This window comes from Scyliorhinus torazame, chromosome 12, assembly GCF_047496885.1.
Source record: "Scyliorhinus torazame isolate Kashiwa2021f chromosome 12, sScyTor2.1, whole genome shotgun sequence".
NCBI classification, from domain to species: Eukaryota; Metazoa; Chordata; class Chondrichthyes; order Carcharhiniformes; family Scyliorhinidae; genus Scyliorhinus; species Scyliorhinus torazame.
The window spans coordinates 9,046,874-9,065,673 of NC_092718.1; the positions used below are offsets into that span (position 1 = coordinate 9,046,874).

The following is an 18,800-nucleotide window of genomic DNA, read 5'->3' on the forward strand; positions in this document are numbered from 1 at the left end:
TGTTGGTTGACCAAAAATTTTCAATAAAATATTTATTTAAAAAAAAATGTTATCCTTCAATCACATTGCTATTTGTGGGAGTTTGCTGAGCACAACTTGGTCACTGTGTTTCTGAAATTACAACTGTGACTAAAGCACTTAATTAGCTGCAAAGTGCTTTGGGGTTTCCTGAGGTCATGAAATGCGAGTCTTTCTCTCTTCCACGCGATTTCCATGTAGAAGACAAACTGGACAGATCTCAGTCTCCTCCCACCTCACAAATCCCTGTGATCCAAGGCAGCCAATCAGATGCCTTGATTTGAGATCAGAAACACTGGGCAGGAGTCTCTGAAATGGAGGAAGAGTGTCCGCGCCGTTGTGAACGCCGCTCCAGCCTCCCTCCCCAACCCGCGCATGCGCGGGGGTCTTCCTCAACACGCCGGCCCCGGCGCAACATGGCGCCGGTTGTCAGGGGCCAGCCGCGTAACAAAATAGGCCCGGGCGGGGGGGGAGGCTGGCCCGCCGATCGATGGGCCCCGATCGCGGGCCAGACCCCATCGGAGGCTCCCCCCGGTGAAGGAGCCCCCCTCCACCCTCCCCCCCCCCCCCCCCCCGGGCAGGCCACCCCCTGACCCTGCGCACAGAGTTCCCGCCGGCTGGGAGCAGGTGTGGACCGCGCCGGCGGGACTCTGCCGATTCCGCGTGGCCGCTCGGCCCATCAAGGCTGGAGAATCGGCGGCCGAGCCGCGGACAGCAGCCCGCGACCGGGGCCGCACCGAACGCGCCGGCGCAAATGGCGCCGATTCTCCACTCCTCGGAGAATTGCATGCCGGCGGCGTGGCGCGGTTGCGGCGATTCTCCGGCCTGGTGCTGGGCTCGGAGAATCCCGCCCACCAAGCTTGGGCATTGAGTGCGGGAGCGGTCACGTTTTTGCGATCCCCGGTTCTGCTCATCTTTTAATCCGGTATTTCATCCAGGTGCATATGTGTATTTTCTTGGGCTACATGGTTGTGCTCCCTCCTGGGAGGTTCCTGATTGGTGCTTCTGAAAGGAAGGTGGTTGGAATGGGCAGTGGTGGGGCCCCGCTCGCCGTGGCGCAGTTGTTGCTGAGCGGGCTCTCACCTTGGCGCTGCTGTGTGCATCTGGATGATGGCCGCCATTGGAGGTGTTCTCGAAAATGCTGTCTTGGCTGAAGATCTTGGTGGTGCGGTACGGGCCGTCAGTGCTCACTTTCAGGAATTGTGGGGCATTTTTGTGGAGTGGTGGAGGTGCACGTGGAGGTTCTTGTACCCAAGAGAGCACTTTCCTCGGTGGGTGCTCGCCTCCGTGTCACTGAGACTACGCCACATGACGTGTCTTCTAACCCGATGGGTTCGGGAGATGAGAGCTGGGTGGGGTGTGCCCCCTGAGCCTGGTCCTTGGCGATAGGTGGAAGGCGGGTTCCTTGCTGAGTTTGGAAATGGGCTGCCAGGCTTTGGCAATCTTTGGAGGCAAGTTGCATCAGATTTGTTGGAGCACATCGTATCCTATCTTCAGGGAGCAGTTGCACCCCCCCCCCCCCCGACCACTGCCCCCCCCCCCCCCGACCACTGGTCCTGAATTGTCCTGTTCCCGATGCTAGTCACGAGGGCTGAACCGGACAAGTCATTTGCCCTGGCCGGGGCTTAGGCTGTGGACCACCTGGGTGGGGAAGGTGATGGTGTCTCGTGCTTCAATTGTTGGGATCTTTGAGGGATCCTAAAGAGCTCTGATTGATCCTGCTTTTTCCTTCTTGAGCAACATGCAAGCTGTCTTTATCCAGGAGTTTGCCCTGCGTGTCTTCTGTTTTCCTGGACATTATTCCCTGTTGAACATATTGTTGAACATTGTTGCTGTCTATTTCCCTGCAGGGGGATGTGAAGTGTGAGTTTGATGGGCTGTATGGTTGGTTATTCTGATTCAGCAAAATCATATTTTGTCGAGTAGTGGGTGCCTGGAACTCGCTGCCGGAGGAGGTGGTGGAAGCAGGGACCATAGTGATGTTTAAGGGGCATCTTGACTAATACATGAATAGGATGGGAATAGAGGGATACGGACCCCGGAAGTGTAGAAGATTTTAGTTTAGACGGGCAGCATGGTCGGCACGGGCTTGGAGGGCCGAAGGGCCTGTTCCTGTGCTGTACTTTTCTTTGTTCTTTGTTCTTTGATTATGAGGAGTGTGATTTGTGCAGTTTCACTCCTATTGAGTGGAGTCAGGGTGGGGTGAGGGGGAGGGTTGGGTTTGGTTGGGTCAGTTCACCTTCACTGAGATTGAGGATAGGCTCCCAGTTCGTTCAGATCCAGGTGGCACCGGGCGGAGCGAGCCGGGTGACCCGCGACCGGCCGGCGCAGTGCCCGATTTGGAGCCGGGTGCAATGCGGTGGCTGAATCGCGGCCCCTGCTCCTTCCTTCTTCAGGAGGCCCTGAAGGTTTGATCGCAATCCTCTCTCCGCATATGTATGGAATGACTTTGGCTCTAGTCTGGGCCCAGATTGGGGTTAAGTTTGCGTTGTGTGTCACGTATGTAAATCCTCATAAAACTGGGGTTTTTGTGTATTATCTTTGTTTTTCATTTAGGTGGGGTACGATGAATCTCTTCTTGGCTGCTACGTGGGTGCGGATGGGTTTGATATCCAAGGAGAAGAGGCTGTGATGGGTCTTTGAGGCCTTTGGTGCTGCTGGGGTTGAGGGGGTAGTACGGTGATGCACAACTGAGCAATCCGCAGGAAATTTATCCTGATGAATTTGTGATGATTGTAGACTTATGCGGTGTGGGAAGAGGGTGTGCACCGTTTTTGCCATGTCGTTACGACTCAATCCTGTTCCTCCCTTGGGCTCTGGTGGGCCATATGAGCGTTTAGTGATTGTATCGAACCAGTGGTGATATCGTTCTCCAGTTCCATTCAGCATTCACGTGTGTTAAGCTGTTTTCTTCTCCTTGTTTATGGCAATGTATCACTTTGTAACTTGGTTGCATTTTTCTCTAAAATTGTAAATTCCATAAATATACTTTAAAAATAGAAACCCCGAGCTCCATTTTGTTCGATGTGTTAACAGCCATATTCTTGGAACAGTTACAGAAACCTTGCGACAGAACACGAGTCGCTGATGCAGAAATACCTGCACTTGCTGCAGATTGTTGAGACTGAGAAAACAGTCGCAAAGCGGCTTCGACACCAAATTGAAGATCAGGAGATTGAAGTGGAACGATTGAAGTCTGAGGTAGGACAAGGAACAGAACGGTATATTTCTCTCGGTTTACATTCATTAATGTGAGGCTGTTGGGTCTGGGAGGTGCACGGTGGACATTATTCCAGCGTTGTTAAATTGTTAAAGCGTTGCTTTATTTACCAAGGTTCCTCCACAATCTCGGTAGGGAGTGGTTCAAATCAGTAGTTAATTCAGGAGTCTCCCTCCCGGGGCTGGATTCTCCGGTCCCCCAGCCGCGTGTTTATCCGCGGTGCGCCGTCCGCTGGCGGGATTCTCTCTTTCCGGGCGATTGTCACTGGGATTTCCCATTGAAGCCACACCACTGCCGCTGGGAAGATGAATGGGAATAGCTGGAGAATTCCGGCCCTGGCTCCAATCCAGTGAACCCTGTTGGAAAATGCACGCATGGGAATGTTCAATGGGAGCAGGATTGATCTCAACTATGATGCCCCCCCTGCACCCATGGCGCAGTGGTTAGCACTGAGGTCCCAGGTTCGATCCCGGCCCTGGGTCACTGTCCGTGTGGAGTTTGCACATTCTCTCCGTGTCTGCGTGGGTTTCACCCCCACAACCCAAAGATGTGCAGGGTAGGTGGATTGGCCATGCCAAATTGCCCCTTAATTGGAAACGTTAAAAAATGTTTTTCTTTAAGCTATGATGACCCCACTGTCAAAATAGTCTGGCAACTCTTGACTCACACAAAAAGGATAATTTTTTAAACATAAATCTAGAGTACCCAATTATTATTTTTCCAATTAAAGGGCAATTTAGCGTGGCCAATCCACCTACCCTGCACATCTTTTTGGGTTGTGGGGGTGAGACCCTCGCAGACACGGGGAGAATGTGCAAACTCCACACGGACAGTGACCCGGGGCCGGGATCAAACCCGGGACCGCAGCAGCGAAGGCCACTATGTCACCGTGCCACCCTGTACAAAAAGTATCATTACTTGGTAGTGGTGCCCGACGACGATCTTTCGCTATGGAACAGTGGGGTAAATTCAGTGTTTGCATTATGCTGGCGGAATCCATCTGGGATGCAGACGGGGCTAACACACTCTGATGTCTATCCCCGCTCTTTTTAAAGTGTGGCTCCCAACTGAGAGTCTCAGAGCACTGGACGTACCCTGGTGTAGTCAACACCTTTAAGAGAGGAGTGGAGACATTATAAAGGGGCGTAAACTGCAAAGAAATGTTATCCTTTATCTTCAACTCGATAATGTTGGTAAGAAACAGGGAGGTCCGGACCAGGGAACGTCATTTCTCTCATCAAAGCCACTCCATCCAGAGGATAATGACTCTAGAGCGGGCTTCCCCACACTCCCACACATACGTTGCTTCCCCAGTTTAAGGAAGACGGACTGTAACAGTCTCTGCTATGAGTGGATGAATGTCCATCCCCTCTGCAGACATTGCTCAGCGGTGAAATGGTTCTAGTTTTGGGTCACCTTCTCGCCATCCTTCCATACATGAGAGATAATGGATGTGCAGCAAAGAATTCATATCGGTGGGCTGCCTTCATTTGGTGAACCTTTGCTGATGGTGATGAAGACCAATCCACGAGAGACAGGTTCTGCCACAAGTGCCGCGCATTAAGCCGGTTCTTTCAGCGTTGGTGCTTGTTGCCACATTGCTGTAGCCACTGGCTATTGTGGTAAGGCACGCCAGCCCACAGGTGTAGCCATTTCCCTCCTTCGCCAGCTAGTGACTCCCAGGTACAATAATCAATGTTTTGGGCCTTCATGTCACACTTGCAAACATACTTGAAGGGGAGCCTTGAAGCCCCCCCCCCCCCACTGGTTTTCTGGCTCTGGCTACCTCACATACGGGTGATCTTTGGGTACGCGGCCATTCTGCATCATGTAGACATGCCCAACCCACCAAAGTCACCTCTGTTTGATTTGAGCCAACACACTTGGGAGCTCTCTGTCTTTGAGAGGACTGCCACATTTATTCCAGCCTGGATATACCCATAATATTCCATGGATAGTGATGAGCTTCTTTTCTTGATAGCTATAAGTCACCCATGTATCATAGATATATGATGTGGAGATGTCAGAGTTGGACTGGGGTGAGCACAGTAAGAAGTCTTACAACATCAGGTTAAAGTCCAACAGGTTTGTTTCAATATCACTAGCTTTCGGAGTGCTGCTCCTTCCTCAGGTGAATGAAGAGGTATGTTCCAGAAACATATATATAGACAAATTCAAAGATGCCAGACAATGCTTGGAATGCGAGCATTAGCAGGTGATTAAATCTTTGCAGATCCAGAGATGGGGTAACCCCAGGTTAAAGAGGTGTGAATTGTGTCAAGCCAGGACAGTTGGTAGGATTTCGCAGGCCAGATGGTGGGGGCTGAATGTAATGCAACATGAATCCCAGGTCCCGGTTGAGGCCGCACTCATGTGTGCGGAACTTGGCTATAAGTTTCTGCTTGGCGATTCTGCATTGCCGCGCGTCCTGAAGGCCGCCTTGGAAAACGCTTACCCGGAGATCAGAGGCTGAATGCCCTTGACTGTTGAAGTGTTCCCCGACTGGAAGGGAACATTCCTGCCTGGTGATTGTCGCGCGATGTCCGTTCATTCGTTGTCGAAGCGTCTGCATGGTCTCGCCAATGTAGCACGCTTCGGGACATCCTTTCCATTCCTCATAGATATATAGCAGAGAAGACAGGCCTTATAAACCATCAGCTTGGTCCTAAGGGTGAGCTTCTTGCTGCCCCATGCGAATCAGCCAAAGGAGTTTTGGACAAGTAAGCCAGAGGTTGTGAATTCATGTCCCAACATAGCATAATGTAAAATTGAAAGTTTGCCCTGATAGCTGTTGGATTGTCATTAAGCCCGAACTGGTTCTAATGTCCTTCAGGGAAGGGAAGCTGTCGGCCGTTCCCTGTCGAACCTGCAGGCGACTTCAGTCAGTGAGAATCTCCATAACTTTGACTCGCCCCGGTCCACGCTTCCTCTGAGCACAGCCCAATGCCAGCAGAATGGGAGCACTCAATTTATGTCTCTTTACTTCAAACAGATTACTTCACTGCTTAAAAACAACGAACGCATCCAATTAACGCAACCTGTGGCACAGAATGACGAAGATGTTGACATAAGGAAAATCAAAAAGGTAAAGCCGACCCACGGATGAGCCAACAGTAGCACCGAGATGCCTTGACTTAGGGTTTCTGTTCTGCTGATCATTTGCCGCACTTTGGCCAAAATTGCCATAACTGGCACAAAAGATGGCAGAAGTTTAAATACAAGTTGTCTTCAGAGCAACTGGAGTTTCTGTGATTTTTTGTGCTAGTTTATAAACAATGTGTTGGAAACAGGCCCCGCCCACAAGCTGTCCCCCCACCCCATGAATTAATGAACATTAGGAATTTCCACTGATTGCACTTATTTTCAGCATTCAAAGAACAAAGAACAATAATACATCACAGGAACAGGCCCTTCGGCCCTCCAAGTCTGTACCGGTTGTTATATTACCTTGTGTAATATAGTATATTACTCTTTGAACCAGCCGAGTTGATGAAATGAACAATAGTCTTCTTGTAAAGATGAACTAATTTAATGAGTAATATAAATAATATTTGTGAGTCCTTCGTACTTAATACTCAACTAGTAAAAGAAATAAAATACAGCAAAGATAACTAACTAACTATACAACGTAATAATGAAATAACTTCTCTCTCTCACTATTCTATGTCTTGTCTGTTGACTCTCCTGAAGCACACTCTCCCAGAAAGAGCGGGAAAGTCCTTTATATACCATCTGATAGTGAGACATCTAGTGTTGAATTGACTGTACTACTTTTACATATGTTGATCATGTATATTGATATACAGAGATCACTACACCGGTCATGATATCAACCTTTGCCAAAACCCTCGGCACTTTCTTGTGCCGTATCCCTCTATACCCATCCTATCCATGTGTTTGTCAAACTGCCTTTTGAACACCGTTAATGTATCTGCTTCCACAACCTCCCCTGGCAACGCGCTCCTGGCACTCACCACCCTCTGTGTAAAAAACCTGCCTCGCGCATCTCCTCTAAACTTTGCCCCATGGACCTTAAACCAATGTCCCCTGGTGACTGACCCCTCCACCCTGGGAAAGAGTGCCTGCCCATCCACTCTATCCATGCCCCTCATAATCTTGTAGACGTCTATCAGATCATCCCTCAACCTCCGTCTTTCTAATGAAAACAGTCCGAGTCTATTCAGCCTCTCAACATAGCCAACACCCTCCAGACCAGGCAACATCCTAGTAAACCTCCTCTGCACACTCTCCAAAGCCTCCACCACCTTCTGGTAGTGTGGTGACCAGAATTGTGCACAATATTCCAAGTGCGGCCTTACCAAGGTTCTATACAACTGTAACATGACTTGCCAGTTTTTATACTCGATACCCTGTCCAATGAAGGCAAGCATTCCATATGCTTTCTTGACTACCTTGTCCACTTGTGTTGCCACCTTCAGAGATCTGTGGACCTGCACGCCCTGATCTCTCTGACTTTCTACATTCCTAAGGGTTTTGCCATTTACGATATTTTTCCCCTCGATGTTAGACCGACCAAAATGCATTACCTCACATTTGTCCGGATTAAACTCCATTTGCCATTTCTCTGCCCAAGTCTCCAACCTATCTATGCTCTGCTGTATCTTCTGACAATCCTCAACACTATCTGACACTCCAGCAACCTTGACGTCACCTGCGAACTGATGCACAATCAATGACCACTAAAGCGAGGTTGTAGTCCAACTGAAGGCTTTAATAAGCTAGATGTTTCCCCCAGCAGCTCAGGTACAGAATGAAGGCTGTTGGGGCGGCACGGGCTTTTATACCCCGCCTAGCAGGGCGGAGCTATCATACATTCTAACCATTAGAAAGCATACAGTTTCTACCAATGGTGCTTTAGCCTATCAGGTACTGTAATACCACATTCACCCCCTGTTAAAAAAAGAGTCCGGCGGGGGTGGTGGCCTGAAATGACAAAACATGGCAACGTGGTATAATTAGTTATGGAGGCACCGTAATACCTCCGTACAGCGTTTTGTAACTATTTACAATTCTATTTACTCTTTACAATTTATGATTCATAATTAACTATACACTTTAAAATGAAGCAATCAGTCGATCGGGGGCCCTGGTCATCCTCTGTGATCATCGCAGTTTCGGTGGTGACTCCCGTGGAGGCTCGGGCGTCTGTGACTCTGTGGCTTCGATCTCCATGGCAGCTTCGACGCCCCTAGACGGCGCTGGTGGGGAAAATGGTTGACCTGGGAAGGGAGCGCCTGCGGGGGGCGTCGGTGGGTGGGGGGGACTAGACGGGGCCGGCGGAAGGACCGATCCTCCTGTAAGGTGCTGCGGTGGAGGGGAGGATGGGACTGGTGGCTGGGATGTGCGCGGGGTTCCGGCGGGTGGCAGGTCCCGTAGGGAGACCGTATCTTGTCGGCCGTCGGGATACGCCACGTAGGCGTACTGGGGGTTAGCATGGAGCAGATGGACCCTCTCGACCAACAGGTCCGACTTGTGCGCCCGCACGTGTTTTCGGAGCAGGATGGGTCCGGATGCGGCTAGTCAGGTCAGGAGCGAGGTCCGAGAGGAGGACCTCCTAGGGAAGACAAGGAGGCGTTCGTGAGGTGTCTGATTGGCGGTCATACAAAGCAGTGACTGGATGGAGTGGAGGGCATCCGGGAGGACTTCTTGCCAGCGGGAGACTGGGACCGTAGGGCCAGTAGGAGGGTCGTCCAGACCGTTCCATTCTCTCTCTCTACCTTTCCGTAACCCCGGGGGTTGTAACTGGTCGTCCTGCTCGAGGCGATGCCCTTGCTGAGCAGGAATTGACGCAGTTCGTCGCTCATAAAGGAGGACCCCCTATCACTGTGCATGTAAGCGGGGAACCCAAACAGTGCAAAGATGCTATGGAGGGCCTTGATGACGGTGGTTGCGGTCACGTCGGGGCAGGGGATGGCGAATGGGAACCGGGAGTACTCGTCAATCACGGTCAGGAAGTACGTGTTGCAGTCAGTGGAGGGGAGGGGGCCTTTGAAGTCCATGCTGAGGCGTTCAAAGGGACGGGAAGCCTTTATCAGATGCGCTTTCTCTGGTCGGTAGAAGTGCGGTTTGCACTCCGCGCAGATTTGGCAGTGCCTGGTGGCTGTCCTGATCTCCTCGATGGAGTAGGGCAGGTTGCGGGTCTTGACAAAATTGAAAAAGCGAGTGACCCCCGGGTGGCAGAGGTCCTCGTGGAGGGCTCGGAGGCGGTCCACTTGTGCGGTGGCACATGTGCCGCGGGACAGGGTGTCAGGAGGCTCATTTAGCTTCCCGGGCGATACAAGATCTCGTAGCTGTAGGTGGAGAGTTTGATCCTCCACCGCAAGATCTTGTCGTTTTTTATCTTGCCCCGCTGTGCATTATCGAACATGAAAGCAACTGACCGTTGGTCCGTGAGGAGAGTGAATCTCCTGCCGGCCAGGTAATGCCTCCAATGTCGCACAGCTTCTACTATGGCCTGGGCCTCCTTTTCGACTGAGGAGTGGCAGATTTCGGAAGCATGGAGGGTACGGGAGAAGAAGGCCACGGGTCTGCCCGTTTGGTTGAGGGTGGCCGCCAGAGCTACGTCGGACGCATCGCTCTCGAGCTGGAAGGGGAGGGACTCGTCGATGGCATGCATCGTGGCCTTTGCAATGTCTGCTTTGATGCGGCTGAAGGCCTGGCGGGCCTCTATCGACAGGGGAAAAGCTGTGGATTGGATCAGAGGATGGGCCTTGTCCGCGTAGTTGGGGACCCACTGGGCGTAGTAGCTAAAAAAAAACAGGCAACGTTTCAGGGCCTTGGAGCAGTGAGGGAGTGGGAACACCATAAGGGGGCGCATGCGTTCAGGGTCGGGGCCTATAACTCCATTTCGCACTACGTAGCCGAGGATGACTAGGCGGTCGGTGCTAAACACGCATTTATCCTTGTTGTATGTAAGGTTAAGGATTTTAGCGGTCTGGAAAATTTTTTGGAGGTTGGTGTCGTGGTCCTGCTAGTCGTGGCCGCAGATGGTGACATTATCGAGATACGGGAATGTTGCCCGTAAACTGTACCGGTCAACCATTCGGTCCATCTTCGCGCTGGAAGACCGAGACCCCATTGGTGACACCGAAGGGAACCCTTAAGAAGTGATAGAGCCGCCCATCTGCCTCAAAGGCAGTGTATGTGCGGTCACTAGTACGGATGGGGAGCTGGTGGTAGGCGGACTTGAGATCCACCGTAGAGAAGACCTTATAATGCACGATCCTGTTTACCAGGTTCGATATGCGGGGGAGAGGGTATGCGTCCAGCTGCGTAAACCTGTTGATGGTCTGAATGTCGTCGATGACCATCCTATGCTTCTCCCCGGTCTTTACCACCACGACTTGAGCTCTCCAGGGGCTGTTACTGGCTTCAATGACCCCTTCCCTCAGTAGCTTTTGAACCTCTGACCTAATAAAGATCCGGTTCTGGGCACTGTACCGTCTGCTCCTGGTGGCAAAGGATTTGCAATCCGGGGTGAGGTTCGCAAACAGGGAAGGCGGGTCGACCTTAAGGATCGCGAGGCTGCAGACAGTCAGGGGGGGTATAGGGCCGCCGAATTTGAAGGTCAGACTTTGAAGGTTACATTGGAAGTTTAAACCCAGGAGTGTAGCTGCGCAGAGGTGGGGAAGGACGTAGAGACGGAAATGTTTGAACTCCCTTCCCTGGACTGTGAGGTTTGCTACACAAAACCCCTTTATCTCCACTGAGTGTGAACCGGAGGCCAGGGAGATTTTTTTATTAATGGGGTGGATGAGGAGAGAACAGCGCCTTACCGTGTCGGGGTGTATGAAGCTCTCCGTGCTCCCAGAGTCGATTAGGCAGGACGTCTCGTGCCCATTGATGAATACGGTTGTCGTAGCAGTTGAGAGTGTTCGAGGCCGAGACTGATCCAGAGTCACCGAGGCTAATCGCAGCAGTTGAGTGTTCTCTTCGGGCAGTGTGTGGTCAGCCGAGCTGGGGTCCTGGGGGTTCATCCAAGATGGCAGCTCCCATTGGTCGCACATGGCTGGGAGTGCACAAAACGGCGGCGCCCATCCCTCCAACGTGGCGTCCGCAGGACAAGATGGCGGCACCCGGGGTCCGCACGTGGCCTTGGAATATGAAGATGGCGGCGACCGCTGGCCGCACGGGGCCCATGGAGAGGTTTGTGGTGGCGGTCCGCATTCGCCGCTGGAGACCGCGGCAACCGCACGGGCTTGACATACCCCCATGAAATGGCCCTTTTTGCCGCATCCCTTGCAGGCGGATGCGCGGGCCGGGCAGCGCTGCCGGGGGTGCTTGGCCTGCCCTCTAAAGTGGCATCGGGGCCCCTCGGGGTTGCCAGGCCACCTTGCAGCGCAGACCTGTTGGGGAATGGGGGAAGTCTTGGGGTCGGCCGCAGAAGGGTTCCACGCTGCCCAGGGGGCTGCCGCGCGGTCGGGAACGTAAGCGCGGGCGTTCCTGGAGGCCACGTCCACGGAGCCTGTAAGGGCCCGTGCCTCCCTGAGACCCAGGGTGTCCTTTTCTAACAGACGCTGGTGGATTTGTGAAGATAGCATACCTGCCACGAAAGCGTCCCGGACTAAGAGTTCCGTGTGTTCGCTCGCCGAAACCTGCGGGCAGCTGCAGCTTCTTCCCAACACCAGGAGTGCGCGGTAGAATTCCTCCAGCGATTCCCCAGGGGTTTGTCGCCTTGTTGCAAGCAGGTGCTGGACGTAGACCTGGTTTACCGGGCGAATATAGTGTCCTTTTAGCAGCTCTATTGCTGCATCGAAGTCTTCCGCTTCCTCGATGAGGGTGTAAATCTCCGGGCTCACCCTTGAGTGCAGGACGTGCAGTTTCTGCTCTCCCTTGGGTGTGTTTTCGGCCGCCCCGAGATACCCTTTAAAGCATGTCAGCCAGTGCTTAAAGATTGCCGCTGAGTTCGCCGCGTGGGGGCTGAGTTGCAGACACTCCGGCTTGATTCGGAGCTCCATCCTTTCTTCTTAAAAAACTAGCTTATTAAATTGATGCACGATCAATGACCACTAAAGCGAGGTTGTAGTCCAACTGAAGGCTTTAATAAGCTAGACGTTTCCCCCAGCAGCTCAGGTACAGAATGAAGGCTGCTGGGGTGGCACGGGCTCTTATACCCCGCCTAGCAGGGCGGAACTACCATACATCCCAACCAATAGAAAACATACAGTTTCCACCAATGGTGCTTTCGCCTATCAGGTACCGTAATACCTATAATACCACACGAACTTACAAATTAAACCGGCTACATTTTCCTCCAAATCGTTTATGTACACTATAAACAACATAGGCCCAAGCACAGGTCCCTGTGGAACACCACTAGTCACAACCTTCCATTCAGAAAAACACCCTTCTACATAGAACATAGAACAGTAGAGCACAGTACAGGCCCTTCGGCCCACGATGTTGTGCCGGCCATTTATCCCAATCTAAGATCAACCTAACCTACACCCCTTCAATTTACTGCTGTCCATGTGCCTGTCCAAGAGTCGCTTAAATGTCCCGAATGACTCTGACTCCACCACCACTGCTGTCAGTGCATTCCACGCACCCACCACTCTCTGTGTAAAGAACCTCTGACATCTCCCCGATACCTTCCTCCAATCACCTTAAAATTATGTCCCCTCGTGACAGCCATTTCCACCCTGGGGAAAAGTCTCTGGCTATCCACTCTATCCATGCCTCTCATCACCTTGTACACCTCTATCAAGTCACCTCTCTGCCTTCTTCGCTCCAGTGAGAAAAGCCCTAGCTCCCTCAACCTTTCTTCATAAGACATTCCCTCCAGTCCAGGCAGCATCCTGGTAAATCTCCTCTGTACCCTCTCCAAAGCATCCACATCCTTCCTATAATGAGGCGACCAGAACCGGACACAATATTCCAAGTGTGGTCTAACCAAGGTTTTATAAAGCTGCAGCAAAACTTTGTGGCTCTTAAACTCAATCCCCCTGTTAATGAAAGCCAACACACCATGGGCGGGATTCTCCGCTATCCGGCAGGACGGGCCGTACTGGTGCCGAGGAGTGTCGTGAACCACGCAGGCGTCGGGCCGCCCAGAAGGTGCGGAATCCTGGTGCGAGTTGGCGCATGCGCGGGAGCGCCAGCATGTGCTGCCGTGATCCCAGCCCATGCACAGAGGGTTCTTCTCCGTGCCGGTCTTGGCAGACTGTTACACCGGCCAGTGCGTAGGGAAAGAGTGCTCCCACGGCACAGGCCCGCCCGCGGATCGGTGGGCCCCGATCGCGGGCCAGGCCACCGTGGGGGCCCCTCCCGGGGCCAGATCCCCCCCCCCCGCGCCTCCCCGAGGACTCTGCAGGCCGCCCGCAGAGTCGGGTCCCGCCGGTACGGGACCTGGTGTATTTTACGCCGGCGGGACCCGCCGAAGACGGGTGGCCACCCGGCCCATCGCGGGCCGGAGAATTGCCAGGGCTGGGCCGCTGCCAACGGCCCCCGATGGGCGCGGCGCGATTTCCGCCCCCGCCGGAAAACCAGCGCCAGAGAATCCGGCAGCCGGCGTCGGGGCAGCGGGGCGAGATTGACGCCGCCCCCTGGTGATTCTCCGGCCCGGTGGGGGGTAGGAGAATCCCACCCCATATGCCTTCTTTACAACAACATCAACCTGGGTGGCAGCTTTGAGGGATCTATGCTCGTGGACCCCAAGATCCCTCTGTCCCTCCACACTTCCAAGAATCCTACCTTTAACCCTGTATTCAGCATTCAAATCGACCTTCCAAAATGAATCACTTCACATTTATAGACATATGGACAATAAGGGAATAGTGTAGATGGGCTTTAGAATGGTTTCACAGGTCGGCGCAACATCGAGGGCCGAAGGGCCTGTACTGCGCTGTAATGTTCTATGTTCTATGTTCTATGAACTCTATCTGCCCCTTCTCAGCCCAGCTCTGCATCCTATCAATGTCCTGTTGTAACCTGCAACAGACCTCAACACTATCTACAACTCCCCCAACCTTCGTGTCATCGGCAAACTTACTAACCCACCCTTCCACTTCCTCATCCAAGTCATTTATAAAAACCACAAAGAGCAGAGGTCCCAAAACAGATCCCTGCGGGACACCACTGGTCACCGACCTCCAGGCGGAATACTTTCTATCCACTACCACCTTTCGGCCAGCCAATTCTGTATCCAGACCGCCAAATTTCCCTGTATCCCATGCCCCTAACTTTCTGAATGAACCTACCATGGGGAACCTTATCAAATGCCTTACTGAAATCCATATACACCACATCCACTGCCCGACATTCATCAATGTGTCTCATCACATCCTCAAAGAATTCAATGAGGCTTGTGAGGCATGACCTGCCCCTCACAAAGCCATGCTGACTATCTTTAATCAAACTATGTTTCTTTCGGGATTCTCCAACCCCTGGCCGGGTCGGAGAATCCCCGGGGGGGGGCGCGAATCCCACCCTGCCGCTCCAATGCCGGCTGCCGTATTCTCCGCCGCTGGTTTTCGGGCGGGGTTTATGCCGCGCCGGCCAGTCGGGAACCGTTGGCAGCGGCCCCCCCGGCAATTCTCTGGGCCGATATGGGCCAAGCTGCCGTCGTTTCCTGGCCAGACCCGCCGGCGTGAAATGGACATGGTCCGTCACGGCGGGATCTGGCTTGGAGGCCGGTTAGGTGTGTCCTCGGTGGGGGGGGGGGGGGGGGGTCCCAACGGTGGCCTGGCCCGCGATTGGGGACCACCAATCTGCGGGCGGGCCTGTGCCGTTTAGGCACTCTTTCCTTCCGCGCCGACCTCTGAGGGCTCCGACATGGCCGGCGTGGAGAAGAACCCCCCCCTGCGCATGCGCAGGAAAGACGCCAGCTGGTCCGTGCATGCACAGGAAACGCGCCGTTGGTTCTGCGCATGCGCCAACTCACGGCAGCCCTTCACCGCCGGTTGGCGGGGCGCCGACCCCTCTGACGCCAGCCTAGCCCCCGGAAGTGCGGAGGATTCCGCACCTTCTGGTCGGCCCGACACCAGAGTGGTTCACGCCGCTATTGGCACCGGCGTCAGGCCATCCGGCCAGTTCCAGGAGAATCCCGCCCTTATCTCTCAGAAGCCTTTCCATAATTTTGCTCACCACAGACATAAGACTGATGGGTCTGTAATTCCCGGGGATTTCCCTGTTCCCTTTCTTGAACAGGGGAACAACATTCGCCTCCCTCCAATCATCCGGTACTACTCCAGTGGAGAGTGAGGATGCAAAGATCATCGCCAAAGGTGCAGCAATCTCCTCCCTCGCTTCCCGTAGTAACCTTGGGTATATCCCGTCAGGCCCGGGGGACTTAGAACATAGAGTATAGAACATAGAACTGTACGGCACAGTCCAGGCCCTTGGCCCACGATGTTGTGCCGAACTAGTCTGAAATTAAGATCAAATCAACCTACTCCCAATCATTCTAGTGCACTCCATGGGTGGGATTCTCCACTGCCCGGCGGGCCGGGGGTCCCGGCGGGACGGAGTGGCGTGAACCACTCTGGCGTCGGGCCGCCCCAAAGGTGCGGAATCCTCCGCGCCTTCAGGGGCTAGGCCCGCCCCGGAGTGGTTTGCGCCCCGTCGGCCGGCGGGAAAGGGGCTTGGCGCCACGCCAACCGGCGCCGAAGGGCCTCCGCCGGCCGGCGCGAGTTGGCGCATGCGCAGGAGCGCCAGCACGTGCTGGCATCATCCCCGCGCATGCGCAAAGGGCTTCGCGTCCGTACCGGGAATAGCGGACCGGTACAGCCTCGGTGCAGAAGGATAGAGTGCCCCCACGGCACAGCCCGCCCGTGATTCGGGGGGACCCGATAGCGGGCCAGGCCACCGAGGGGGCACCTCCCGGGGCCAGATCCCCCCGCGCCCCCCCAAGAGCCCCGGAGGCCACCCGCTCCGCCGGTAAGGGACCTACTCCAATTTACGCCAGCAGGACCGGCAAAAGACGGGCGGGACTTTGGCCCACCGCGGGCCGGAGAATTCGGGCAGCCCCGGGGCCCATTGAGTCGCGCCGGACCCCGCCATTCTCAGAAGCGGGCGGCGCGACTCATGCCGGGCCGATTTTTGGGTGCCCGGGGAATTTGGAGGATGGCGGGGGCGGGATTCATGCCGACCCCTGGCGATTCTCCGACCCGGCGGGGGGGGTCGGAGAATCCCGCCCCATGTGCCTATCCAATAACCGCATGAATGTTCCTAGTGTCCGACTCCACGACCATAGCTGGGAGTGCGTTCCACACCCCAACCACTCTCTGAGTAAAGAACCTACCTCTGACATCCCGCCTATATCTTCCACCATGAACCTTATAGTTATGCCCCCTTGTAACAGCTACATCCACCCGAGGAAAAAGTCGCTATCTATCCCTCTCATCACCTTATACACCTCAGTTAAGTCACCTCTCATCCTCCTTCACTCCAATGAGAAAAGTCTCAGCTCCCTCAACCTTTCCTCATAAGACCCACCCACCAATCCAGGCAGCATCCTGGTAAATCTCCTTTGCACCCTTCCCAATGTTTCCACATCCTTCCTATAATGAGGTGACCAGAACTGCACACAATACTCCAAATGTGGTCTAACTAAGGTCTTGTACAGTTGCAGCGTAACCTCACAGCTCTTAAACTCAACCCCCTGTTAACCGCTTATCTATCCGGATGCTTTTCAAAATTTCCAGCACATCTTCCTTCTTAATATCAACCTGTTTGAGTCTATTAACCTGGTTCACACTGTTCTCATGGGCAACAAGGTCCCTCTCTCTAGTGAATACTGAAGCAAAGTATTCATTTAGGGCCTCCCCTACCTCCTCAGACTCTAGGCACAAGTTCCCTCCACTATCCCTGATCGGCCCTACTCTCACTCTGATCATCCTCTTATTTCTCACATAAGTGTAGAACGCCTTGGGGTTTTCCTTAATCCTTTTTCATGCCCCCTTCTAGCTCTCCAAAGTCCATTTTTGAGTTCCTTCCTGGTTACCATGTAACCCTCTAGAGCTGTGCCAGATCGCTGCTTCCTCAACCTTACATAAACTTCCTTCTTCCTCTTGACTAGAAGCTTCACTTCTCTTGTCATCCAAGGCTCCTGCACCTTACCATTCCTTCCTTCTCTCAGTGGGACAAAACTATCCAGCACTCGCAGCAAGTGCTCCTTAAACAATCCCCACATTACTGTTGTGCATTTCCCCAAGAACAATTGTTCCCACTTTATGCTCCTCAGCTCCTGTCTGATAACAGTATAATTTCCCCTCCCCCAATTAAATACCTTCCCATACTGTCTGTTCCTATCCCTCTCCGTGACTATGATAAAGGTCAAGGAATTGTGGTCACTGTCACCAAAATGGTCTCCCACCGAGACATAGGGGGCAGGATTCTCTAATCCCGTGGAAGAGTGTCCACGCCGTCGTAAACGCCGTCGCGTTTAACGACGGCATGAACAGGCCGACCCCACGACTAATTCTGGTCCCTACAGGGGCCAGCACGGCACTGGAGCGGTTAACGCTGCTCCAGCTGCTGATCCCGGCACGAACTGGGCGCCGCGGGATCCGCGCATGCGCCGTGGCTTCCTTCAACGCGCCGGCACCGACGCAACACGGCGCAGGACTACAGGGGCCGGCGCATAGGAAAGGACGCCCCCAGCCAGAGAGGCCAGCCCACCGATCGGCCAGGCCACATCGGAGGCCCCCCCGCCCCCCGGGGTCGGATCCCCCTCCCCGCACAGGCCACCCCCCCAACCCTTCCACACCGAGGGCCCGCCGGCTGAGAGCAGGTGTGGACGGCGCCGGAGGGACTTGCCGTTTTCACGACGGCCGCTCGGCCCATCCTGGGCAGAGAATCGGCGGGCCAGCCGCGTAGAGCGGCCCGCGACCAGCACCGCGCCAACCACGCCGGCGCCAATGGCGCCGATTCTTCGCTCTGCGGAAAATCTTGTGCTGGCATCGGGGCGGCGTGGTGTGATTCGCGCCGGTCGCGGGAATTCTCCAACCCGGCCCGTGCGTAGAGAATCCCGTCCGTGACACCTGGCCTGGTTCATTGCCGAGCACCAAATCCAATATGCCCCCCCCAGTCGGCCTATCTACATATTGAGTCAGGAATCCTTCCTGGACACACCTGACAAAATCTGCTCCATCCAAACCACTAAGGAGGTTCCAGCCAATATTAGGGAAGTTGAAGTCACCATGACAACAACTCTGTTACTTCTGCACTTTTCCAAGATCTGCCGCCCAATCTGTTCCTCTATCTCTCTGCTGCTATTGGGGGGTCTATAGAAAACTCCCCATAGTGACTGCTCCTTTCTTGTTTCTGACTTCCACCCATACTGACTCAGTGGACAAACCCTCCTCAACTACCTCCTTTTCTGCAGCTGTGATGCACTCCCTATTTTTTTTTTAAATATAACTTTAGAGTACCCAGTTAATTTTTTCCAATTAAGGGGCAATTTGGCGTGGCCAATCCACCTACCCTGCACATCTTTGGGTTATGGGGGCGAAACCCACGCAAACACGGGGAGAATGTGCAAACTCCACATGGACGGTGACCCAGAGCCGGGATCGAACCTGGGACCTCGGCGCCGTGAGGC

The 18,800-nt window shown here is 53.9% G+C and overlaps 1 protein-coding gene across 1 annotated transcript in view; it reads left to right on the forward strand.

Annotated features, from left to right (window-relative positions):
* Window positions 1–18,800, forward strand: part of LOC140387379 (ras-specific guanine nucleotide-releasing factor 1-like) — a 220,314-nt gene that overhangs the window by 113,512 nt on the left and 88,002 nt on the right. Inside the window, exons 3-4 of the mRNA XM_072470386.1 lie at window positions 3,072–3,219; window positions 6,231–6,323. Of these exons, the coding sequence (XP_072326487.1) occupies window positions 3,072–3,219; window positions 6,231–6,323 (241 nt within the window). The remainder of the gene's footprint in view (window positions 1–3,071; window positions 3,220–6,230; window positions 6,324–18,800) is intronic.